The sequence below is a fragment of the Drosophila miranda genome, chromosome 3 (assembly GCF_003369915.1).
Source record: "Drosophila miranda strain MSH22 chromosome 3, D.miranda_PacBio2.1, whole genome shotgun sequence".
In the NCBI taxonomy this organism is placed as follows: Eukaryota; Metazoa; Arthropoda; class Insecta; order Diptera; family Drosophilidae; genus Drosophila; species Drosophila miranda.
In genome coordinates this window covers 21,107,617-21,134,611 of record NC_046676.1, presented here as the reverse complement: position 1 = coordinate 21,134,611, position 26,995 = coordinate 21,107,617, and the positions used below count along the sequence as shown (strand labels likewise).

Genomic DNA, 26,995 nt, shown 5'->3' with positions numbered 1-26,995 from the left:
GTGCCTCACCCGAACACACACAAACACACACACACTGACACTAAAGGCACGCACTTCCGTTTTGGACGGAAGAGGACGGACTTTCATTAGTATGCGTGTCGCAGCGTTTGTTTTTTTTTTAGGAGAATTTTGAAAGGAGGAGTGAAGAAGTGCAGAAGCTGTTCTTTTGGTAGAAAGTGCTGCTTGATGGAGTATGATTGAACTCTGCTTGCCTTTCCAAAAACTCAAAAAGAGAGTAACATTCCTTGATTAAATTGCATTTCCATTCCTAAGCATTATAGCGACTAGCAGTTAAATGATTTTGAGTTGCAAATGGTTTAAAACTAAATTAACATATATAACCTATAAATACCGAAACTATTTACTTGTTGTCACTCAGGGAACCATACTTCCATGGAAACTTTTGTTCTTTCTTTTGAAAGCTGTTTTCCCACAGATTAAACGGTTAGACCGCAAGACACAGTAAATCTGAGGAAAATGGAAATAGCTTGCAGGAATTCCATTAATATTTCCATTCTGATTGAAGCAGCATGAGCCCCCGCTACCGATGCGGATCCCCAAAGCAATTGTCTCCTCCATTGTCGTCCTGTGCCTTTGTCCAGAGTAGAGTTGACAGAACAGACAGACAGGTTGACAGGACTTTTTGTAGTGGCCGCCGGTGTTATTGCAGCATGATTGTCGGGGCAGCAGCAGTAGGCCTTTGTGTGGCTTCGCTTAGGTGTGAAAGGGCATATTGTGTGACCAGCGGCACGGCGGCACACACGTGGATGGGATAGGGCGCTTAAAGGGTGCCCTATTTGTGGGATGTCTCTGTACAAATATCCGCCCCGGAGTACGCGAGAATAACGAGTGCGTGTGTGAGCATGTATGTATGTATCTCCTTTGTGGTCTTTGTTGTGCGACTGGGCTGCTTTTTGCCTTTTGCCGTTCGCTTTATTAGCCAAACAATGCACGTAGGTGGATGGCGATGGCGGAGCATAAATATCGCCGCTGGTTTCTGCCCCATGACCATGTATTTTATTTATATACGGGATATGCAATATACTCGTATTCGGGGGGTATTCGTAGTCATTGTTTGGGCACCTCTTGAGAGTCGAACACGAGCTGGGCGCGACGATACGCGTATGGCTATCCCCCATCGGAAAAGGAGAGGAAAGAGCTGCAAGCACCATGACATAATATTTTCATCTTATTTTACGCCGACAATAAGCCCACAGAGACATACAGCACACACACAATATCCCTTCAGAACGAGTATCAGGCGGCAGACGACAATCAAACATAAAGTAGCCCTCAATTTTCTTTTGGGTATTCGTTTCTTTATCCCCAGTCATGCCCCACATTTGCATGTGGCAACAGTTGGAGCAACGACGGCATCGATTCCTTTGTGGCTGTTAGCTGTTGGTTGTTGCGTGGCAACATCCTTTGATGTGCCACAGAGCCCTGCCATGCCCTGCCTCTTGCTGACGGCATTCGAAAAAAATTCGAATTAAATCTTCTTTGGCAAGGCGGGATTTTCGGGTTATAAGATGGCGTTTGGAGTTTAAGCGAAATTTAAAGGAATCATTAGGTGGAAACGAATCAATTAGATTCGCTCACTCTCATTCTGTGCCTCCCATAAGCGTCTGCGTCTGTTTCCATGTGCGAGAACCGTTTTATCCTTACCTTCACAAAACTGAGGGAACGGCTAAACGATAGAAAATCCGTAACATTCATTTAACCGTAACTCTAACGGGGACAACAAACGGGGAAAAAACCAACAAGCAAACAGAATACTCGCTGGGGAGCACTACTGAGAGCTGCTGCTGAGAGTGTGAGAGAGAAAGAGAGAGCAGAGGCTGAGGCTGAGAGGTTGCGTGCAGCACAAAGGAGAAAGGAGTCTAAAGAAAAGCCCCGTGCCACAGAGCACTGAGCCGCTCAGAGCAGCCTCTGAGCCGCTCCTTGGGGAGCTACAAAGGACTCCAGCTCATTTCAGGCAGCATCACGAACTCTTTATCTCTCTCTCTCTCTCTCTGAAGTCTACATGTGTGGGGCATGCCCCAACGTAGGCTACAAGTAACGGGAATCGCAGGGCAGTGCATGTGTGTGTCGGCTCTGACTGTTGCTTCAGTCGCGCCTTCTGCTTTTAGCGTCTGCCACAAACAACAACGCCTCTTGTTATGCGCGAGCTCACACACACACACAATGCCACATCTTGAGGCAGCCAACATTTTGTACGACTTTAGAACGCTACTTTCACGCCAAATTTAATCTGAATGACATTTGAGGGCGAAACTACTTGCCAAACAAAGGAAGGCCCGAGAAGCGGTCACCCCGGCGTAACAGATTCCGACAGCATGGGGGTGGTGCACCGGCGCTCCTGGCTCCCTGACAGGCAGATGGGATACCTTAATTACCCTTGATTCGGGAGCATAACATCCATTTGGGGGATATGTACATAAATCAATCTTAAGAGTGCTTTAAAGCATTTACGTTTCAAATGTAAAGTTTATTTTTGTAGTAGAGGAGGGTATTTTATACAAAGACGTTCAGAACTTTTTTGCTTTGCTTTGCTCTTTGCTCTTAAAGCGCAGCGATGTAATATCATTTACAGTGAAAGCCAAAAGCCATAGTAGCTTCGGCTGCCTACCTCCCCCCCCCCCCCCCTGAAGCTTTTGCTTCTCAAATTAGAGCTTAGAGAGTAAAAAGAAAAAAACAAAAGCTCCTCCGTACAGTAGCATACTGGAAGAGCAGCAAGTCGAAGTAGTCTGTTGTTCTCTCTCTCTCCCGTGCTCATCATTCTGCTTGTACGATCATGCTTCATGAGCGATCATTCCACGGCAATCTCAGAAACAGTAAGCTCGGACTGCTCTTTCGGGCATTGCATGTCAGCAAATACGAAACACTCGGGTGAAGAAGAATTAATAAAATATCCAACGGCACCTTACTGTTTGGCGCTGATTCTATTGAATTTAATGTGAGTACATTTTCTTGGTTGACCCTATAATATAGATTCTTAATGCCCTATAGTTTGTAATCTGCTTCATACAAACGTAGGACTTAAGTAGATACATACATATATGCATAGTATATCCATTCTTGGACCATATGTATGTGTGGGAGAAACGCTTTGACCGATAAAAATCAAATTAAAATCGCAGCAGCATTAACAAAAGAAAAACGGCACAAAATTATAGAAAACCAGAAAAAGCGGGAGACAACAGACCATTAAATCAAGCCACATAAAAGACCATAAACGGCGCGGATTGTGCCATACCCTTACCAAAACGGAGTTACTATGATATCATTATACATGTTTTCCATGGAGAAAAGTAAGCATTTTTGACAGAGGTTTTTATCTTTTTCTAAGCAAAGCAGTGCTCATTTTCTACCGAACGCAGTCTTCTATCGCCACTCATACGAAAAATGATCCTCATGGAATGATATTATGTATATATTATCTGCCATATCTTTACTGCATCGGTTAGGGTATCTAAAATGTCGGCTTCTGAAGACACTCCCTTTTGTTTCCCATTCACGTTAAATGCACGGCCAAAAGGCTGGATGGAGGATGAGTGCTTTTGGCCACAGACAATTTTGCAATTTAAAATAAATAATTTGTATCTAAATGTGTGGGCTAGCACACACAAACACAGATGGGCCAGTCATTTTTGTATGTGTGTGGATGTAGATTGCATTTGGCAGATTAGGCCCCGCACACACACACGCCCCATGGAAAGGGCCTTCTGGTCGAACGTTGATAATGCGGGGCGGCGCATTCCCTTTGTCCCGTCTCTAATTTCGATTTGTGAAATTTATTTCTGATTGCAAATTAAACGAATAGAGAAATCGTGAAATTGGGTACATATGTATTTTCTGAGCATTTGATAAGGGTTTTAGGGCAAAGGTTGCCAGTGTTTAGGGTTAATTTTCTGGTCTCAAAGGAAACTTTCTGCAGAACGAAACGTCATTAAGCTTGCCAAAGAAGCAAGGGCAACCAATTAGTAAAAGTGTCAACATTTTGGCGGTTCATATTTCAAAGGAATCGACAAACGAGGCTCTGATTGTCGGCTTTAACCACAGAAATATCCGCTGTGAAGCACTTACAACTTTAACATGTTAAAAAAATAAAGCTTATACCGATGTTGTGGGACAGCCACTACACAAGTGCTCGCTGGGGTTTTGTAGGCTCTGAGCAGGGAACCGGACATGGACACGGGATTCCGGACACCGGACACCGGACACCAAATGCAATTTGAGTCAACTCTTGTCGGGTTTCGCTTGCCTGAACAACAACACTGTGAGTGTGTGTGTGTGTATGTATGTTGGTGTGCGAAGGCCTGGAGGCACAAATTTTGAATGTGCCAGAGACCGCAGGAGAGGACAACCGACAACCGACGCAGCGATGTTGGGGCTTGTTGTCGTAAAAAGCCAAAAATGGGTTATATATTCTAGGCACAGACACAAAAGCTGCGTTGACAAGGGGCCGCCAGGCCACCTACGAAACAAGAGTTGAACTTTTGAGCCCCAGTCCCAGCCACAGTCACCCCTTTCGCCTCTCATCTCCCTGGCCTCTCTCCTTTAAAGACAACGAGGGCAACGAGTCGAGTCTCGTCTCTCCTGCCTCTGGGCTGCAAGAATTTACCAAAAATTACTGCAAAATTTACATAATTTTCAGTCAAGTTTTCTCCGAGCAACTGTATGAGTGCCGATGTGTGAGTGTGTTTGTGTGTATATGCAGGGGCTGTGGAAAATACTCATAAATAAATGAACATGGAGGAAAATGGCCAACAGCCTAGAATGCAGTCAGTCCATGGCTCTACCCCCACCCAGCTCTTTCTCTCTGTCTTTCTATGCGACTCTGCTCTGGCCAAGTCAGTGGCCTTCCTCTCCTGACTGTAGAGGGGGTGGCATTTATGGGACGCGTTGAAACAGCACAAAATAACATGAAATAAATAATAACTTTTTCTGCTTTCGACTCTCCGTGTTTTTGCCCCCGAGAGTCCGGGAGTCGACTCTCGAGTTAATTAAAATTTAAAAGCCGCCGCCGCACTCGTGCGGCAATTGCACATCCAATTGCCATGTTCGGAGTCGCAACACAATGTTGCAGCAGCCGCAGTTGTGCGACTCTAACGGTTACTATAATGGTTAGTGGTACGCTGTCATAACCGTTGCTGCTGCTGCTGCTGCTGCAACTGTCATTGTTACTGTTACTGTTACTGTTACTGTTATGGTGTCGTCATTGGCAATGTCGAGTTGAATATGATTTTGCGGGAGCAGGGAAATATCCTTTCGTTTCATTAGTAGTTTGCTCGAGAGCCGATCCCAACAAAATTAACTTCAACAGTCCACCGCAATTTCATTAGTCGATTTTTGAATATAATTTCGTGTCACTTTTTCAATTGGAGCAATCTTTAAAGTATACAGTTCTTAGAAACTAGGCGATAATTATGCTTTATCTTATGGAAAACGGACCTAAGACGAAGGACACATAGTAGATTTTTATTCCCAGGTATTCCATAGTCGATCACCATGCATTTCTTTCAAGAGAAAGAACCAACATTAAAAAAACCTGCGGAATTGTTTTTCCAACCAAAGAAAACAAATATTTGTACGTTAATGCGCGCGGCAGCTGTCATTGTTAACGGGAATATGTGGCATTCGTACGCGTAACGGTAATGGCGAAGACTGGAGGGGAGGTGGGTGCGGCAAACAAAACGCTCCAGCCCACTGACAGGTTAATAATCTCGACTCGATAATCGACAGTCCTCCAGGAGGACCCGTGGCCCCAGCCAAAGGACCCGACAGCAACAAAGGGCCGAGAGCCGAGCACAGTGACAGCTCCGATAACACGCATACTGGAACACAGAAGAAGGGTGTGTGTGTGTGTGTGTGTGTGTGTGTGTGTGAGCTTATTAACGTGCCGCAGACAGCAATTGGGGAATTCCTGGGAAAATGCTTTCCGCCTTATCTGTGCGATCTCTGCTCTACCCACCAGACCCCCTCTCTCTATCTCTCGCACACTCTTTGCAGCCGCACTGCTGATTGGCAAATATTTCAATTATTTTTTCATTTCATTCAACGAAATGTGGCAGGCGGCGGCATAGCAATGAAACAAAATCCGACTCTGAATCAAAAAACAAAAAAAAAACAACAAAAAAAAGAGGAATAAAAACCCCAAACAGAACAGAACAGAGCAGAACATTTATAAATCTCATCCAGCAAATACAAAGTAAAATGCTTCGTTATTTATGGACCTTTCCCTGTGCTTTTTTCCCCCACCATATCTCTCACTCTCTCTCTCTCTCTCTCTAGTTTGCCTTTTGTTCGAAAATTGTCAGGCGAATGACACACATTTTTTGGGTGGCTTGAGGGAGTAGGGAGGAAAACGAGAGAGAGAGAGAGGGAGACGAGTGGTTAAAGTAGAAAAAATGCAAAATAAAATCATAAATTTATTAAAATGCAGCAGCGGCTACCAGTTTTCCCGCTTTGCCTTGCCACCCACCCGTTGTGAAAATATATTTTCATGTGTATGCGATGAAATCTACATGCAAATTTTTAAAAACTCAAACCAGAAACAGAAACACACACACCTATGGACAGTAGAACACTGGGACGGAGCGGGACGGGCAGGACGTAGCGGGACGTAGGGGGTGGTGGTGTGGCGGTATATTTGACATATAGCCGCGTCGGTTTTACAACGTCATTTCTGGTTTTGTTGAAATATTAAAATGGATGACACACAGAAAATGCATATGCCCCTGCGACTTAAAAAAAATACCGTACGACGATTGCACAAGGGGCGGGGCTGTAGAGACAAAGAAGAGATAAAGGGTGTGGGAAAAGTACACACTTTTAGTGCTGACAAATATTTGCTTAATCGATTAACTATTTTTTGCAAAACAAACCATAATGAAGGGGCATTAATAATGCCTCCGCACTATTGTTACGAGGGCGCATTAGGTGTTGCATGTTGAAATATTCATAGTCATAGATCGATAGAGCATAATGGAAGGCCCAAAATAATTGGTCTTTCTTGTATGGCATTTTAAAATAACTACATTTAGTATTTGTATCAGCATTGTTAAATGGTACCTTATGGTACCGCCGAGTAAATTCTGGGCATCCTTTTATTGATTTCACTTGAACTGCTTGAAGAATAAACCTTTTAGACCCATCTTACAGGTAAACAAAACCCCACTATACACACTGTATGTAGGAGATTGTCATATATCATTGTGTATCATCTTTCCCCAGGTGGCTGTGTAAATCGCATTCAATCAAATAACTCTTCAAAAGTGCAGGCGAAACTTTATCCTTGGTCCAAGCATACAGAGGGAGAGAGAGTAGGACGACAGGAGGAGAGTGTGTCTGCTCACTGGACGACCAGTGTTGAGAAAGTTCCACCAGTTACGCCTCCTATGTTTGGCTTTGATTTAACATTTTGTACGTTTACTTTACAGTTTAACTGGCGGAAAACGCACGCCACGCCCCCATCAGGCCCCCAACCAGCCCACATGCTAGTTCAGTCCCTCAAGCCAATCCGCCATGTCCCTGCACAGTGCCTTGCCTCCCTTGGATGTCCTTGCCGCCTGCATTTTTCTACACTTTCACATTGGCAATTTCATTTGGACCATGGGTCGCCGTGGGAGTTCAAGCTGAAGTCGAAGCCGAAGCTGAAATCTACTTTTCCCTGTTTTCCAGTTTATACCCTACAAGAGGGTATGGCGATTGTGCAGAGATGTTTTAGTGCCACAGAACGGATCGTTTCTGGCGCCAGAAGTATTACTGATTAGCTGTGGCATCTATTTTTCTATATTTGTAGGTAAAACTCTCCCGTTTTCTAAAGAATATTCTACCCATTCACAAGGTCCACACGTTTTAGGAAATGTTAATCAGAATCCCATAATTCTATCATATATACTAGACAATTTCCTAGGGTATCTATACAGTTGGTCCATGCTGTAACCCTTTCTTTCTAGTTCCTTGTCCTGTGTCCCCTGTGTGGCAGGCTACTCGACCGTGTTCTGTTCTGTTCTGTTCTGTTCGGTTCGGTTGTGGCATGGTCCAGAGTAGTGCGCGCGTAACTTGACTTCGACTTGGACTGTTAGTGGAACTCGAACTGGAAACTAGAGCCATGCCGCACAGATGAAGTTTCCACCCACTACACTGACGGCTCTTTCGCCTACATTTAGCCGGAACTGCTTCTCCTTCTTTTCCCCCTTTTAGTGCTGCTCCTTCTCCTCCTTGTAGTGATGTTGCGGAGGATGGGAAGAGAAGGGAAGGGAGAGTTGACAACTTTTTTGCTGTCGCCGCGTTGTTTTAGTTTCAGCTTTATTCTGGTCCTTTCTTTTTTCTCTTTATTTTTAGTAGTATTTTTTTTGAAGTGTAGTTGGTTTTAGTTGCTTCGCGATGTTTTTATTTTGTGCGCCCTCCCTCTGACACTCCCTCTCCGCGTCTCCCCCATACCTCTCTAGCTCTCGACACAAAGTTAAATGCTTCTATGTCGCTGTTGCGCAGCCGGGCGGCACAAATGCGAAATGGCTACAAACAATTTGAAGCAATAAAATAAAGAGAGCATATGAACACAAGGAGTTGGAGTGGGAGGAGTGGGGAAGGGAGACTACTACTACTCCCACTTGCACTGGCACTGGCACTGCCACTCCTACACCCACTTCAAGTGCAACCTCCTAAAGCACACAATATCTGGAGACTAAAAGCGAAATTGAATTGTAAAATTGTTATTGCGCTTTGAAGTGGTGGGTGGTGGGGGGAGCAGTACGGGAAGACTCCCATGTATGTATGTACATGTGGGCGTGGCCTTGGATGGAAAGTCGCGGTTGGCATTCGTTTATGATTGCCATATCCTGCTCCGCTGCTGCTGCATTCTGCTCTTCCGCATTCAAAATCTCGTCCACAATGGCTTCACATGGAAAGCACTCTATTAATCAAATTTCAAAATGCCCGCGGGGATTCAAAGCGAAGGAAAAGGCTGTGGCATACCCTCTGGAGTACAAATACAAAGAAGGGGTGAAAGAATAGAGCTATTGCTCTTATAAAACTACTCTTTGGCTTTCGAAATCCAAGATTTCATATAAGTTACAACATCTGCACGAGTACAATATACCCGCGTGCACCCCAGGATATACCAGGATATAATTAACTTTCTGTTATGACTGCCCTCTCACTCACTCGCTCTCTCTAGTCTAATTAGAAAAGTGCAAGGAATGTCGAGCAGATTGCAGCATATTCGAGAAATAACCCCACAATGGACCATAGAAGCATATAGAGAGAGGGAGAGAAAGAGAGAGCGAGAAATGTGGCATGCATGGACGGACTCCTGCTGCTGCCACATAAAAGCCTGCTGCACTGTCCAGTCAAATTTTAATTTGGGTTTTTGTATGCAAATTACCCCGAAATGTTGTACAACAATTGGCAGAGACAGAGACAGAGACAGAGAGAGAGAGAGAGAGAGAGAGAGAGAATGAGATTTTCGGGGCACATTCTTTGCCGACAAATTGTTATGAATGTGCGAGTGGATGCCGCCCGGATGCACGGATGTGCGTTTGCCCTGGCTTCCTGTCGTGCAGCCAGGACCCTCTGACATGTGCACTTGCAGGTTACTCCCCACAGAGGCTGTGGCTGCACGTGGCATTCGGGCCCGTCCCTAAGCCCTTAAGGTTTCTCTTGGTCCCTATCCGTACCCTGTACGACTATCAGTGTGTGTGCTGCCAAGGACTCAACGTTTATGATTAGGCCTCAAGCACCAGGCTTTGCCACGGACTAATTGCCAGGTTTCTTGGCTTCCTTTGAGCTCCTGCAAGGGGATGTTCCAGGGTGCAAGCCACTCCTAATACCTTGAATCAATATCTATTTATGTTTCATCGACAATCAGACAAAAACGACTCCTTCTCGTTTATTTAGCATAAATATAAATTTATTGAAAAACTTTGCGCTGATTTTACTGCTTTTTTTTTACTTCTTTTTTCTCGGCTATCAGAAACTTTAAATGCAACACAAATATATTTTCCTGGGGGGTAAACTTTTCCATGGATGCCGCTGCGGCTGCGGCTGCCGCTGCCGCTGCCACTATTGCTGCCGCTGCTGTTCCATCGCCTTGTATTTTATATGAAAACTTTTTTGTTTGTCAATTTTTTAATTTCGTTATATCTCCCTTATGCCGAATGCCCCTCTGCGCCCCGGGCACCATCTCAAGAGCATGTGTGCTGCCTTTTGGGCGGGTTCTACGGAGTAGTTTCGGCACTCTTTGGTGTGTGCTTAAAGTTGCTAAATATAAACTTCCGCCTGTTTGTTTGCACTTCGAGGAAAGAAAAATAAAACGAGTACTGAAATATGTTGCACCTTCGATTGAAGATAGCATAATCATGGGAATGGCCTCAGCTAAGGGATTACGGAGGTTCCATTGTTGTGTTTTATAATTTTCTCAATAGCCGGAGGAAGAACCCATTTCAATGCTAATTGAACGAAAAACGAAACAAATCCTTGTTAGAGAAAAACTTTTCTGTGGGTTGTGGCTTTTATTCCGACAATAAGTCAAAATATCTTTTGATTTAAAGCTGAAACATTGCTTAAGTATTAAGTATTAGATATTTGGCTTTTCCCAGCTCATTTCCCCAACTTCCCTTGGATTTCTCAAAAATTTCATGTCACTTTTTGACCCAAAGCTCAAATGTTTTCCACAATTCGACTTCTTTTGAGCAACAACAATAACAATTTAGGTATGCAAATCCAATCCTGCCACAAAAACAACAACAATAACAATTTGCAAGAAAAATCAAAAGATTAATGAAAAAGTTTTGCGGGAGATTTTGTGTGTTTTTTTTTCTGCGTGTGAGATTTGGGCATGGAATTAAAGAGCACTTCCGCCTCCACTGTGTGGTCGGGATCTGGATCTCCTCTCTTTAGCATACAAAACAAGACGCAACGCACGAAAGGAGCGCTGACAGGAGAAGCCCCTGGGGCAGGTGGAAGGATAATGCAGAGGCCCAAAACAGAGAGGGGCCCCCTCTGGGGACTGGGGGACCAACAACTGCTTATTTATTTATTGTGCGGCCAACACTAAAATGTAACTAAAATCAGGGGCCCCGGCACTGTGTATCCTGCCAACACATGATGTCTACACATGTCGTTCTTCCAGAGATATGTACATCGCAACAAAATGAGGGTTTGGTTTGGTGGCGGGGGCGGGGTCGGAGGTGGGGCCCAGCACAACCGAGTTGACGTTGACGCCACTTTGATATATTATGCACGCTTGAGGCCAGCAACAAATAATCAAGTATCAAATTCCACACGGAATGCTAACGAAAGAGCAGAGAGACCCACACACGGAACAATTTTTTCGATGCCACAGCCAAATGGGGAGCGGAGCCCTTTGCCCAAGTCCTAAGCTGTCAGCCGCCACATAGGGGCAGAGGCAGAGGCCGCAATTTCGGTTGTGGGGGGCGGAGGGTGCTGGTTATGGGGGCATTCCGACAAAGACAAAGCCTTGCCTCATCTGCTTGCTACCAGGTGGAAGGAAGGATGGATGGATGGATGTAAGCAGGAGCCCTGTCTGCGGTCTGAGTTTTTAGCGCGCGTGTGTGGCAAATGAACAATCAGAAATGTTCGTAAACGAAGACTGAAGGATGTAGGACACACGTAGGGCAATGACAATCTGCTGGCAACCACATGGCAACATCTTTTGGCCCGAAAAACCCCAGAAATAACACCAGAGACAGGGATAGAGAACAGTAGGGAATTCTAAGCCGATTAACAAAGCATAATAGTTGTCAGTCAGTCGGTCAGAGGAGCCCGACAATATAGCTGTTACTTCCAGGAAGAGGACAAAGTTGTTTGATTTTTCTATGAGCTGCTTGCTCTCTTGCGCATCCCCCTGGCATATGGCAGAGGCGACAACTTGCTGCAAATAAATCGGCCCTAAAGCAGAAAGTATCTTTTATCCTGTGTGGCATTTGCATGGAAAAGCCCATAAGTCAGATGTGCAGATTCGAGTGGAAAAGTGTTTTGTCATTTCTCTCTCTGGCCCAGCCCGTCCCTGCCCTTATTAGTGTTGGGCCTCTCGCCGCTAAGCTTTATTTGCTCATTAGTGTGTCTGTCTCTAGGTCTGATATCCAATTGGAGATATCATACCGAATCCCCTCGCGCAAGGGGCTTAACCTCTAAGCCAAAAACAAGTTTTTCTTTCCCTCTCTCTCTCTCTGAGTTTTATCTCTGTCTCTCTCTCTTTCAGGGAACTGTCGGCTGTAATGAGTGCAAATAAATTTCAAGTAGGCTTAAAATTTTCCACTTTTTTGACCTGGAAATTGCCCGAACCGAACCTCTGGCCGCAGAGCTCCTTTTGCTCCTTAATATTCAATGTAACCGCAGAAATTCATATACAAAAATAACACGAGCGTTAAGAGGGGCAAAAAGTGCCATGAATAAAAGAGAGGCAGATAACCAGAGTGAAGAGAGGTGGAGAGTACACAGAGAGAAAGATACATACACACAGCGAGAAAGGCAGGGCCAGCCGAAGAGTAAGTGAAATGAAATCTATTTAACATTTTCGGGTGGCAAAATATTCCTCCAATTTTTGTGTGTTGTTTATGCTTTCTTTGCTCATCCCCCTCCCGACGCACATAAAAAAAAAAGAACAAAATACAAAAATATAGAAATCACAAGGAGGACAGGACGGACGCCCACTGATGGCGCGCGCTGCCTTTTTGTGACGCACTCGAGGGCCCGATGATAAATGTCCCTCTGCAAAGCCATGAAATGAATGAAGTATGGCCACGCATTTCCAAATCGGCCCCAAGGCAAACAACGGCAAAGAAAAGCCACCAAAATGGGTCGAAAATGGGGGAAAACAGGGGAAAAACAGGGAAAAAGTCACAGCAAATGGAGTGAGGCAGAGGTGGTTTCCTTTGAAGAAGAAACAGAAGTAGGCTACTCCATATCAGGCACAAGACACAGCGGACAAAGGACATGCAGAGACCAGGGAGAGCAAAGCCCAAAGAAAAGCCAAAGAAAAGCAAGGAAAATCTTGACAAACTCAACGACCGAAGAGCACTGCTTGTCATTCAACGCGCTGTCAAGCGGCGGCTCCCTTGCTACTGCTGCTGCTGCATCGGGATTTTTCAACGATTTTCGAGCCAACATTCGAGGCGAAAGTTTTTTCTGGACAACTGGACACGCACACACACATACAGAGACTCACACACATAAATATAAGGACATGCGATAGCAGAGGGGCGACTTTTGACCAGCCGAAAGTTGTTTTGGCTGTTTTTCTGTTCTGTTTTCTTTTTTTTTTTTGGGGTTTCCTTCAAGTTGATGCTTGACTTTGGCTTGTCCCATCCATCCATTCCTCTCTACGGTTACTAAGCCTGTTGTTGTGTGTGTGGGTGTGTGGTGGCGTGGGGCGTGGCGGACGCATCTGTTGGCCTGGTCAATTTGGTGTGCAAATTGTTTGGGCTGTCCCTGGCTCAAACGCCAATAATATGTTGATAATCTGGCTAAAAAGAGGGGCTAAGAAGGGTGAGAATTGGGCACAAAAAGCGTGTTTTGGGCTTAAAGAAAACTTGGTCAACGACTTACCAGCCAAAAGCAAAAGTAAAGCTGTAAGAAAATTAGGAAAACAAATATTAAAAAAAACAAAATTTAAGTAAAATCAAAGGAAAATATTTAAAATGAAGAACATGCAAAGAAAATGCGAAAAAATGAATATTTAATATATAAATATACAAAAAGTATAAATAAATATAAATATTACAAAATTATAATAATATATTAATCAAATTTTGTCTGCAAAAATCTACATAGACATTAAGTGTAAAAATTATATTCTTCAGTAATTTAAAGGAATTTGCTTATTGTCAAAGCAGGAAAGCGGCTTTCTATAAGAGCCAAATGAACAATTCCCCAAAAAACAGACTTCTACCAAGCAGCCACGCATTCGAGTGCGAAATACCGTTTTCCCGGAGAACTTTCTACAGAATTGAATAAGAAAATCAGTGCAGTCGAGTGTGTGATGTACTCGTGTACCCTTTGCAAGACGAAACTTGTTCCGCAGAAGAACCAATTGCTTTGCCTAAAGTAACTCCAGCTACAACTCCTTTACTGTCCCGTTGACGAGCCAACAAATTCCCTTGGCCAAAACAACTGGCTCTCTCCCTCCGCTGCATGAAAGACAGATCTGGCGGTAAATCTGGCGTTAAATCGCTTTCAAAAACTTGAGATATGGACAGCCGAATCGAAGTTTACACTGTTTTCGGGGAGCTCAAACTTTACTCATCAGATATGCCTCTAAGTAAGTATTTATAAGGCTGTCTGATGCGGCTTTTGGTGCTCTCCTGCTATGGTGCAAATGGAAAACTTTGCTCGGCCACAGTGTTCCTGTATGTGTGGAGCGGCAAGCCAAACATAATTCCAAAGTTTTTGGCCAAAATGTTGAGTAGGTTGTTTTCATAGAAATGCGATAAATACTTTTTCAGCAGTCCACAGGCCGCTGAGCAGAGCAGAGTAGCAGCAGAGAAGCAAAGGAAGTGGTCTACGGCTCTCTCTGCTTCTGCAGGAGGAGGCCTCCAGCGGAAGGCGTGTGATGCGAAGTTGTTGCCTTGGAAAACATGGAAATGCCAAAGTAAAAAGTTTCTGATGGCGCAACAACGAAATTCAATTGAAAACATATAAAATCTAAATTTATGAAGTCCCTTATACCCTGGAATACCCCAGTCTCAGCTTTGCCTTCCTTTCTGTTCGGAAAACTTTTGACTGTGCTGCCAGGGATCCTGTGAAGTGAAACAATATGCAACCCCAGGCCGCAGGCGTTGGACCGCTGCATTGGCCTGGTCTGCTCTGTAAATGACGTTCCACAGGGCGTATGCGTGAGCGTATATGTGATCCCTCAGATTTCTCATACGCCCTGTTAATTGAGACGAAATATGTGTGGGCAGGGGACGGCAGGGCGCTTCGTAGATTACCGAAAGCTTCTGGCCAGGCTAATGCAGTCTTCTCTGTTCTGCTCTGCTCTGCTCATTGTTCCATCTTCTTGGCCAACTTTTTGGATACTTGGCAAAGTTTTGTTGCCCTTTTTTCATACTTGAACTTCGGCCTGTGCCTCTCCCTCGCCCTCCCCCCCAGGTCTTATTTATTGGCCGAATTTTATTATTTGATGGCCAGTGGAAGAAAGTTTTTGACCAGCCTCGAGCCAGAACCATCGGGAGAGATTCGCAGTCGCAGTCGCAACCAACGAAATCGAAATCAATTTCGAATCCATAACAATTTTCGGCATAATTTCCGCACGCATAAAACCCTGAAAATTCCATTTACTCGATAATGCAACGACAAAGGACGCAGCACCGCTTTGTCGATCCGCAAAACCCAATTTCTTTACACACAATAAACTTTATGTTGATTGAATAAAAGTTGCGTCAGGGACACACACATACATGCCGCACACACGGCCTTAATGGCAGTCAAACTTTTCACTTTAAATTAAATTACTGAGCCACATACACACGCGAAAAGAAAGAGAGAACGAGAGAGAAAGAGTGGAGAGCACTGCGCATCGTGGGCAGGGGTGGAAGCAGCAGCCGCTAGGCACAATCAGTTTATGGGCAAAGCTAACGAAATCAGTGCGCCCGTCTATATCAATATAAAGCAACGCTCAAATCGACCTGGAAACATAGATAGATATACTGGGAGGGATGGTTCTTTGTGCAACACTTACCGTTCTCCTCCTCGATGTTGCGTGTCATGGTCGTGGAGGAGCTGACACGGACACGTGTTGCTCCGGCCGCCGGGCCATTTAGCGTGGACAGGATGAGGCACACCAGCAGGCAGCAGCAGTGGCAGCAGAAGAGCGAGGCCTGGCCCATGATGGCTCTGCTCTCGATCTGTGTTCTGTGTGTGGTCTTTGCAGTCTGTGGAAGAGCTTTGACGTTGGCAGTGGTTCGGCTTTGGTGGGTCCTGGTCCAGGTTCGTGTACTGTGTCTCCTCTGCAGTTTCTCTGTGGCAACGCCTTTCTGCTTCTCTTCACACTTTTCTCTGCCCCGGAAACATTTTGCTATAGCTGATTCTTTGGCGCCAATTTGGTTTACAACTTATCTATCGCAACTGCTGTGAAAGAAAGCGATAGTCAGAACAGAGGGAGAAATTGTTAGAGACAGACAGAAAGAGAGAGAGAGAGAGAGAGAGAGGGTGAGAGCGACATGCAACATTTGTTGACATGTCAATAAATAAAGTAAAACGAAATGAAAAACCCGAAATTAAAACGAGAATTTCATTCCATTTTACAGATAATTGCAGTTTGTTGTCGCTTCTGCCGCTGCTGAGGGAAATCCTATTGTGAGAAATTTATTTAATTGCCTCTATTTTTGGTTTTTGGCAAATTTGTAAGCAAATTCATTGCACTTTTCCCCCCATTCGCCCATGCCACAACCATAACAGAGGGAAAATGTAATTTATGTGATTTTTGTAAAATTTTATTGGGTTAATTTGTTTGTTTTCACTCTTGAATTTATGGCAATTGTAACGCACGTTATTTATGCGACTGAAATGTTCAATTTATGTAGTATTTTTAAACCCAATTATAGAAATAAATGCAACACGACACAAACCAATGCCTGACAAAATATAAGCGAAGTTTCACACGTATTAGGATTAAAAGCGTTGATTGATGGAGAGTTAGGCGGAAACTTGATTTCTTAAAGATAATTGATTGTGTGTCCCATGGATTGTCATTGTTTTTTAAACCATTTCTTTGCATTTCTACAGGTGTTCTATCAGAGGAAAATCTCTTTTTTTTTTTTACTTTGTTCGCTGCTTGGGCTATGAACAAAACCAGAAACAAATAGGTTCATCCATTTTGCATTGTGTCCTGACACGCTGAAAGGGTTGAGGCCTTTTTGCCAGCTTTGTTCTGAACTTTATTCCTGATCGATGGATTAAACGCTGTTCTTAATCAGAAAATGTTGGTTAAATTTAACCAATCACCATCCCAACACACATGGCATACTGGCATCTCCGAAAGCTAATTAAAGGGCTCCTGGCGATGCCTGCTCGCACATTTTGACATCTACAAATCACAGGCCGTTTCCGCACACAGAAGCGTCACAGCAGCGTCACGTACGCGTACACCTCAATATTTTAAAACATATTCTGCTCCCGAGCATAGGGGCTTCTTTTAATTAAAGATTATTTATAACATCCACTAAGCGGAAAGCAGTGAGAAATCGGCATTTGGAATGCCGTCTGCGTACATATTTGTTATAATTTATGTGGCCCATATAAATGACTAACAACACACGCCACACGCCTCCTGGCGGGCTGGCAGGCTGGCAGACACGAAAGATGGAAGATGGAAATGCCAGGCTGCAGCGTGCCAGTATGGTAAAAGATGTGCCAAAGTATCCTCGTGCGCGTGTAGATCTTTAAAGAGCAAGGAGCATGGTAAGTGTGGGGCAGGCCCAAGGAACGTGCCACCATCAAAGTTCAATATGACGACGACGCTGACGATGATGGTAGAATTGGGAATGGAAATGGACGTGGAGATAGGAGAGTGGGGAGAAGTGGTTATGGCTAACGAGTACGAATTTCTCTTTGGATTTTGCGTTGTTTTTCTTTTCCCTCGATGGCGTCTGGATTTTGCTTTTACTTTTGTGTAGCGTAGCAAAAAAAAACTCAATAAACGATAAACAGGAAAACGGAAATCGGAAACTGTTTCTAGACTACGACTACACTGCCACCGCCACCGCCACCACCACCACATGACGCAGATTCGAGGAAGAGGCTGCGAGGTATCGACATGCTTTTATGATATATTGACTCGCTCCTGGCCCCCCTCCGATTTTTATAGAAGGACACATAGCTTTTAGCTCGCCGCACTACTAATTTTATTTGCGCCGAAACGTAACTAAAAGTTGCTGTGTTTTTATGTTTATTTTTCATAGTTTTTAAATGGAAGCCGCAGCCGTAAATAAAATTGTGGCACAGGTCGGAGCGGAGTTCATGCCCTACGCTTGAGCGAGTGGTTGAGTGGTCGAGTGCTTCGGCACTTAATCATCCTTTTCGAATTTTGATTGTCGATTGGGGAGTGTGGAATGTCGTTAATAAATCCACTGGCCAATGGTTTTCAATTTCAATAAAGCAAAGCCCGTGGCGAGTGTTTGTAAATCGTTTGTAAATAAAAAAAAATAAAATTCAATTTTATAATAAACACAAAAATATGCGGAGTGAAAACATTTGGATCTAATCTAAAAATCTATTCGAAAAACACTCGTCTGCATGTGTGTGCCACTGGCACTGCACGTCCATGATTTAATCACGGGGAAATGGTGAAAGCTTTGATTGAAAAATATACCAAATAACTGTGTTGGAACGTGGAGATGATTAAATATACATTTCTGAGTTTCTTCGTTGGAGCTTAAACTATTGGAAAATATAAAAAAAATTTTGAGTAGCACTCCACTCTCACGAGTCGGCTTTAATGTCTGGCAGCTCTCGAATCAACTTGAATGCAATCCAATCGAAGCAATTGGATAACAGCATCATTGTTCAAGTCGATTGTTCAACTTTAATTTAACGGCAATCAATGCCACACTTTTGAGTGTGTATGTGGATGTGGATGTGGCGTCTCGCATCCCATCCCTCCTGGGTATCTTTAATGTGTCGCACACCCACCCACATACAGACAAAATCCATTTACTTTGCTGCCAAAACTTTGCAAATCAGTTTAGACTCTGGGAAAAAATATTGAACTTGTGTGCAGCCAATAAAATGTGACTCACATTAGCTAATGCCAGCCAGACTGTGTGCCCCACTGCGTATACGTAACCTGCTGCTGCCTGTACGTGTGGGACGGGAGGTCGGTGTTTTTCTTTGGCGTGTGCGGGGGAGGAAGGCGAAGCTGCACATTGTGCCAGTTTTCGCCATTGAGGCATGCAACCAGCTCGACGATCGACATGCACTTCAATTTACAAACTTGCAAAATCAGCAAATGTCTGTGTATCTGTTGGTGCATGTGTTTGTGTGTGAGTGTGTGTGTGGGATGTTTTCCGGCTGCAACTGCTGCAGCAAAGTGTGTCGACTCTTTTCCATTTCCGGCATGCAAGCCTCCCCACACCCCACCAATCTATTCGCTTTTCCTCTCGCTTTGCCTGCAGCTTGTGCTCTCGTACTCGTAATGTAATGAAGTGAAGTGTGTGTTTGCATTAAAATGCAATTTGAAGTGCAAAGAGTTACAATATTATTATGGCATGTCGAAGGGTGAAGCGCAGAAAACCGAAGAAAAAGGGTCCTTGAGGCGTTCAGAGCAGAGGTAACTCTCTCTCCAGCACCTGCACTCTCCTCTGGTTGCTGCTGCTTTTTTTACTGCGGTTTATGGCCGCTAAGTGAGCCTATAAAAAACGACATGCATGGCTGGTCATATGACTGCCTGGGGATGTTCAAGTACACTTTTATGAATACTAAAAAAATACTGCCGGAGTGAGACGCAAAGAGGGGGCGAGAGGGATGAGTGGGGCAGCAATCAGAGCGTTCCACACTTGGCGCCATCGTCATGCACACATCGTCATCATCCAGCCAGCTGTTAATACCCCGCTCTCTTCCATCTTCCAGTAGGATGCTAATTGTGTGGCATGTACCTAACCGTTGCATGGCATACTTTGCACTGCTTTAAGGGGCATGCATGTGACACCGCTTAAAACTCTTATCACTCGAACGCAGACAGCTGCTGCCATGACCTTAAAAACACATCAGTTCTATTGCATATTTGTGCCTTTAATTCGTTGTTGCACTTTTTTCTCCATTCCCCCAATAGTTCCGGTTTACTTGGCTGTATCCGATTTCATTTATAAATTGCTGTCGCTATTGTTCCAGAATTTCATAATTAATTAAAGCATCAACAGTGCATCCGCAGATGCGTTCCAAATAAGTTTGCTGGGAAGTTAAGCATATAAATAGCTTAAGTGTGCGAAAACTGACCATTAATGAGGCATTTCCTATGGTAATGGGATGCAATGTGGAATAAATATCATGTCTAAGGCTATTCTAATGGTGAATGTTGCCCTAGGGTTCGGTTAAATGTGGAATTTCGATGGGATTTCAATGTGGTGTTGAAGTGGTGGTCCCGTCTTAATAGATCAATGGTGGTATTTTCGCTTGAACTTTTTCTCTTGCCTTTAAAATCTTACAAAACCAGAAGGATAAGTGATCTTAATTAAAGTAATTCGTATGTGAAGTTTAGAGGATCTTAAAAATGAGTATCAACTATAATAATAGATAGCTTTGAGTAAAAAAGCAGTCGTATGTCCCTATATGGTTTATAGAGAAAGCATGTATTTAATAAGAGGTATATTGTGCATGCTAAGCATTTAACCCATATTTCAAGCACATTTTCCATAAAATTATCGAATAACTTCGACAAAATATCTGTGCAAATGAGATGACCTTGTGCTCTAGTTGCCCCATCAATCGCCTTCTGGCACTTATCCTAATGTGAAAGCACACAATTCCAGCACAGCAATTTCCCCTTGAATTTAACTCGAATATCAAATAAATTTCCATTCAATTTGCATTCCTAATCTGATTATTCATCTCGCATTCATTCGCATTCACAGATTTTGCACCTCCTGCTGATGGCACACTATTGTATCTATGAGCCCAGCCTCCAGCCAAGCCCACCCCAGCCCCAGCTCCACCCCTTCATCTTAATCAGTTCCAATGCCCGCCTGCAGCTCAAGAGCATTCTCCAGCAGAAGAGGCCAGGCAGCCTTTTCGAGTGGCACATTCGACAGACAGTGTGTAATGAAATTACACGCACACTTCAGCAATTTAGCAATTTAAACAAATGTATATTCTCCTCGACAGAGAGAGGGTAGGGTTGGGGTTGGGGTGGCGATAGTTGTGCTACGAGTAACATTTCCCATTAGTTGATAGTTCGTATTTCATTCGCCCCACTACCCCAAGGCCAGGCCAAGCCCAGCGTCAGGGGCCAGCAATTTTGCACTTATGTTTGGAATGGCATGAAATATGATGGCATTTGCCACATGGGGCAGCAGCAGCAGTAGCAGCAGCAGAAGAGGACGCTCGCTTGCATGACATGACACTGGAGAACAGTCACGAAAAATAGAATAATAGAAAATACCAACTCAAATGCTCAACAATAACAAATTTTGCGTGCAATTTGTATGACCAGAAGAGCAACAAAAGCATGCAAAAAACTATAACACATTTCTACCATGGTAAATAAGGCCATGGGCGTGCTTGGGTTTATAAAGAGGTGGTCAAAGGAATTTGACGACCCCTATATAACAAAGACTCTCTATACCTCGCTTGTTCGTCCGATCTTAGAATACGGCTCCTGTGTATGGTGCCCTCAGTACAAAGTACACCAGGATCGTATAGAATCAGTACAGAAAAACTTTTTACTCTTTGCTCTGCGGGGCCTTAACTGGGATGCGGGTGTAAGACTCCCATCTTACTCTAGTAGACTACTATTAGTAAACCTCCTATCCTTAGTTAACCGTATAAAAATGCTTGGTGTGATATTTATGCACAACTTGATCAGGGGTGACATAGACAGCCCTGATCTGTTGAGCCGCATAAACTTCACGATTCCTATTAGACTGACTAGAAATTTTATACCGTTGTTCCTTCCACTTTGTAGATCGAATTATTCCTTGCATGAACCGTTTAGGGTCTTATGCTCGGATTATAATTCCCTCTACCATATTATATCCAACACTAATTCTCTTCCTCTTATTAAATTATTAATCCTTACACACCTGTCTATTAATTAGTAACTGTAGTGGTATTTGTATTTTGATTGCATGCTTAGTTTCTTAGTAAGTTTTGTGCTAATTTTCTTCGAATGTTAGTCTAATAACTATCTTTCTTGCATGTTCGCGTTTGGTTCGGCTACGCACCGCGCGTCATGCGGCAGCGCCCCTCGGTCGGTTGGGCGGGAGGAGGGCTGCGTTTTGCCTGGGATCCGCGCGTAACAGCCTTCTGCTGGTGTCACACGGGCCACTTGACGGTGCAGTAACTGCATCGCCTCTTGAAAGATGCAGTCATTGCATGTCAACGTCCAACATTAAAAAAAAAAAAAAAAACAGCAACCATGACAGCGACAAAAAATTGTTTGTTGCAACAACAATTACAACAACGAAACAACGAAGAACTTTGCTTACATTACTAACAATTTGCGTATGAGAGCGCGCGACACTGACGCGACTAAAGGCGCACTTGAAACGCACTGGAAACGCACAAGTTTCTGTTTTGGTTTTTCTGGGGGTTCTCTACGAGGGTTGTACAGATTTTTGGGGCATTCTCTAGCTGGATCTTTCTTTTGCAAAATGATTGCCACACGCACAACCCGCGACCGATGCGCGACACAAGCTGATAAGGAAGTCCCGTTAGTTCCGACCGTACCCGCGGGATCGCAAACTCTCACTGAAACGGCTTTATGGTACACACTGTGGCACGGACGGGCCCGAGAGCCGAGCATCGAACGACAGCCGCAGAGGCACAGAGCCACAGAGCATCACCCAAGCACGGATGCTGTGTGCCCCGAGTGGTGGCCCCCCAAAAGCCGAGCACACTTGTCGCCAATGAGCGAGACGAGACGAGCCGTGACGAGGGCATGGCACGATGCGCTGGCAACACGAAACGGAGGCTGTGGACAACAGAGCTCTGTTAGCAGTGGTACCCTCAAAGTAGAGCGTTTTTATAGCAGGCTTTTGGGGAGAAATTTCCGGTTAAGTATTGGTGTCCAAGGGATTGCCCTGCAGGTGCACCTTCTGATGGATCAAACCCTCAAAGTTCGATCCCAAATCCAAAGGGAATATGAATTATAGACGAACTGCAGCTCCAATTATGGCAAACGTCCAATCTTGTTTACATTTCAAATTAGCCTGCGGCATTCCGTGCTCTCTCTTGTACTCTCGGATGCTCTCGGCTTTTGGGAGAGAAAAATCTCCAGAAATCACTCGCGTGGCTTTGGACTCTCTCTCTCTCTCTCTCTCTCTCTCTCTCTCTCTCTCGTGATGCTCTCTTCTGCGCAGCTTTTACTGAAAATCAGCTGTTTTTATGTGTGCTTAAATGTACATCTGCTTATGTCAGATGCACGGAATAACAATAATTTACTTGGGTGTGAATTTTGAGATGAGTGCCGATAAATTCCATAGAAATTCAGTATATTTATGAGTAAGGGCATACCCATTCATTATAATTTCGCTCACAAAATTTGTGGATAATCTGCCTTATTTGCCAGATTTTTGACTAGCAAATCCATTGTCATCCATCTACCTTCAATATTACATGTATCTCCCTTTAGTGTGGTTTAGCTTTGGCTTCCTTTCCCTATAGCACGTCATTCAAAGACCCACCTGTTGCATGGCGGATCCGTCAATCAATGCAGGTGCAACCATGCCATGTTATTGAAAAAGCCACGGGAAACTGACGCAAGCCAGAAAAGACTGGATAAAAGCGACTTATCATAAATAGAATCTTTTTCCCTTAACTATGGAAATTGTTAATCCAACAAATAAATTTTTATTCAGATTAACAGACAGACTAACAGACACTCGGGTATCTCTCTACCGAAGTCCCTGTTACGGTTCTCTTAATAGCCCAACGTGCTCTTTCCGAAGAGAGTTCATTGCAAAAGCCCTGCCAAAAACTGTGCCGAAATAAACACTGAGACAATCGAGAGCTTTTTTATGGCTGTGGCCAGGCAATGGCTGCTGTTAACTGCGACCCCCAGAACTAGGCCAAACCGAGAGTCTGTGGGAGCGACAGAGCTCCCAGGAGGAGGACACGCCATTCCCCGTTCCCGGTGCCCCGGGACCCATGCCACACGGCATATCTCATATTCACTTCTGCTGCTGCTGCTGTTCTGCGCCTCGCTTTGACCCTCGGTTAAAGTCAATTTCCACTTGCACAAGTGTTGGTCAACTGTTTTTTATCAGCTCGTAAACATGGCGTACAAGTTCATTTCGGCGTTGAAAACGTGTACTGTACTCCACCTCGCACACTTCCCTACTCCGCGCTTCACGCCGGCGAGTGTGGCATGTGGCATGGCAGCTGTAAAACGGACTCCACTCCGTGTCTGCTGACATTTTTAATAGCAAACACAACACGCAACGACTTTTGCACATGAAATAATGCCCCTCGAAGTACTAAGTAGTCGAGAGAGTCCGAGCACCGAACACCAAACAGATGGATGCACCATGGGAGGATGTATATGCATCTCAGACTGATAGAATGATTCGACAGAGCAGCAGAAATACCGAATCATTCTCCATCTTGGAAAGAGGAAACATCTGAACCATCACAAAAGAATATCTCCTGCGGTCCAAGTTTATGATCTTTGAAGCTTTCAACAAATATCCAACACTCATGAAAAAACAGAAAAACATAGAAACCTAAGAACAGAAGCACTAAGAACCACTGAGATGATCGAATGTGTGTCAAACTTTCGAACCCTTAGAGGTGTTTCTCTGTGAATTTCCATAAATTGTTTTGAGTGACTCAAAACGAATTTCTTCCACTGTTCGCCTTCATATTTTCCACTCATGTGGCTTTTTTTTTGTAATGAAAGTGTTTTTTATGAAGTGCCCGCATCCTCTCACACGCACCCGCACACGTAGCAGCATGCGTATCCTGATCTTGTCCTGGCTGTGTGTCGGGGATTGCTGCTGCTCTAGCTTCTGGTCCTGCTGCTCCTGCTGCTCCTGCTGTCTGGTTCTCGTTGTAGCCAGTGAAATATGACAAAAAGTATGCTACAGCTTCGCCATTTCCGCATGTTGTTGCTGCTGGTTTGTGTTTGTTAGCGCTTTAATGGCGAAATAGAAAAGAAAGTCAATGCCGAGGAGTCGCCGTCGCCTTCTTGTCACTGTATCTACTCGTATGAGTGTGCGTGTTTGTGGGGGAGTGTGCAATAGCAATAAAAATATATTTCACAAACTGCTGGTCCCCCTCCATCTCCTCGGGCTCCACATGTTTTCAACCCTTTTGAATGGGAAGGGGGGGGCTTAGATTTTTCGCTTCCACTGAAAACCCGCCCCGTACCCGCTGTTAACCCTCTAACACTCACGCGTACTGCTTGCTATTGTGTATAGCACACACACACACACACACAGAGACAAACAGAGGCATGCAAAACAAGTTTGCTACAACAAATTATTGGAAAACCCCGAAGTTTTCGCTTTCCCTCTGCTCGCATGAGAAAATATGACAATAAAAAAAAAAAATACTCAAAGAAAGTAATGCAGTAATGCATCTTGCGACTAAAACATACCCTCTACTTCACTAAAGCCTTCTTTGCAACCTTCTTAATAGATATCCACGAAAGTGGGTAAATAGGGCGATAATATAGTGTGGGTTTCTGGGAGTGGATGTGGTTTCTGGGAGACCACAGATGTTTTTCTAAAAATACAGTAATGGAAATGTTGCTAACGCTTCAAAAATCAACAAAAATATCTATAAAGATCTTAACTTAACGCTAACACGTAATCTTCGAGATTGTTTTATTATTCTTTTTTTCTTGTTCCATTAAGCCAATCACAAAAACTCTTGCTAAATAGATGGATGATAGGTACGTGGCAAATCAAGGTATGTATGTACCAACATACCCTCTTGGCTGTACGAATACCCTGTATAAAAACCGTGGAAGCGAGTAAAAATCTCGTATAAAAAATACAAAACTTTCTCCAAACTTCAGCAAAAGCCAACAACAAGCATATAAAATGTGTTTTTGTCGCAGTTTTTTCTATAGGATATGCCCTCCTCCCCTATCCTATCCTTATAGCAGGGATATACACACGTATCTGTATCTGTATCTGTTTCTGTGGCTATGGCTGGTGGAGTTATGCCACTAAAACACATTTTGCTTAACGCGCTTGAATCGCTTCTAGGACTGGTGTCCCCGCCCCTTCTCATTCCCCTTTCCTTCCTTCCGATGTCTCTTGACTGGTGACTGGATTTCGGGACATTCGGTGGGGGAGGGGTAGGGAAACTGGTGTGTTTCACAGCCATAACGATTTTCTTTTCAATTTGACTTTAGTGCGTATTTTGTTCTAATTTTATTGCACGTATTAAAATATTCTTGGCCCTGCAGCAGAAATCATTCCCATGCCCTCCCTTTTCGAGGGCCTGTTAACACACAATTTTCTGTAGCACAAGCTCACTCCCAAATGTATACGCCCATAAACAGCAATAGAGGATGGATGGTGTGCGAGGGGGGGGGAGGGGATTCCAATTTTGAAGTTCTGGTCGCATGATAATATATTTTTTATGATATTTATGGCTTTTGATAGCCTGGCTTTTGCTTAGCTGGCAGGCGATTTATATTTTTCGGCCAACTCTCTCTCTCTCTCTCTCTCTCCCTCTCACTCTCCCTATAGAGAACGAGCCTCCCTTTGTTTTAGTTTTCCTTCCCCCTTCGATTCTTCCCCTTGCAATTTTTACGACTATTGTTTTTGCCTGCCATCGTTTGTGGCTGTTTATTGTTTGTGATATAGGAATAGATCCTGCATCCCAACCCACATGCGGTTGTGATATCTGTTGTCGTATCTGTTCTTTTTTTATGCCAACACACACACACACGTTTCGATGTCCGGAAATACCCTAATACACGGGTATTATGCAGATTTTTGGTGCCACTGAATGGCTTTCAAATATTTGCAATGCATAAACTACTTTCGAGTACAGGGGGATTTTCCATTTTGATCCACTTTTTATTCACATTTAATGCAATTCTAAAAAATAGTACGAGTACACGCCCTTACGTCCCGCTCCAGCAGAGAGCAGTGCAAACAATGGAAGAGAGAGGGGGAGAGAGAGAGTCCTCTCCTGTGGAAATTATTTTTGGAATTTCCTCAAAATGTGGGCCAAAAATGTTTGTCTGCCACTTTGCCAGACACTTGAAGAAGCCAAGGAGGAACGTTGGAATGGACGAGAGGACGAACGGACTTCTGTTGTGGCCTGCAATTAAAATTACGCTCCGAAACTGGACAAC

The 26,995-nt window shown here is 44.1% G+C and overlaps 1 protein-coding gene across 11 annotated transcripts in view; it reads right to left on the bottom strand.

Annotated features, from left to right (window-relative positions):
* LOC108160840 overlaps positions 1–22,490 on the bottom strand; it is a 60,763-nt gene extending 38,273 nt beyond the window's left edge. For 3 of the 11 annotated variants that reach the window (XM_017295085.2, XM_017295088.2, XM_017295091.2), the window contains exons 1-3: positions 22,167–22,489; positions 15,707–16,095; positions 13,576–13,596 (exon numbers count right to left, since the gene is read on the bottom strand). In XM_017295085.2, coding sequence (XP_017150574.1) covers positions 13,576–13,596; positions 15,707–15,854 — 169 coding nt within the window. In that variant the 5' untranslated portion in view covers positions 15,855–16,095; positions 22,167–22,489. Of the gene's footprint in view, positions 1–13,575; positions 13,597–15,706; positions 16,096–21,761; positions 21,781–22,166 lie in introns of those variants that run through there. The other 8 variants (XM_017295090.2, XM_017295092.2, XM_017295093.2 and 5 more) reach the window with 7 other exon arrangements.
* Positions 22,491–26,995: the final 4,505 nt, after the last annotated feature.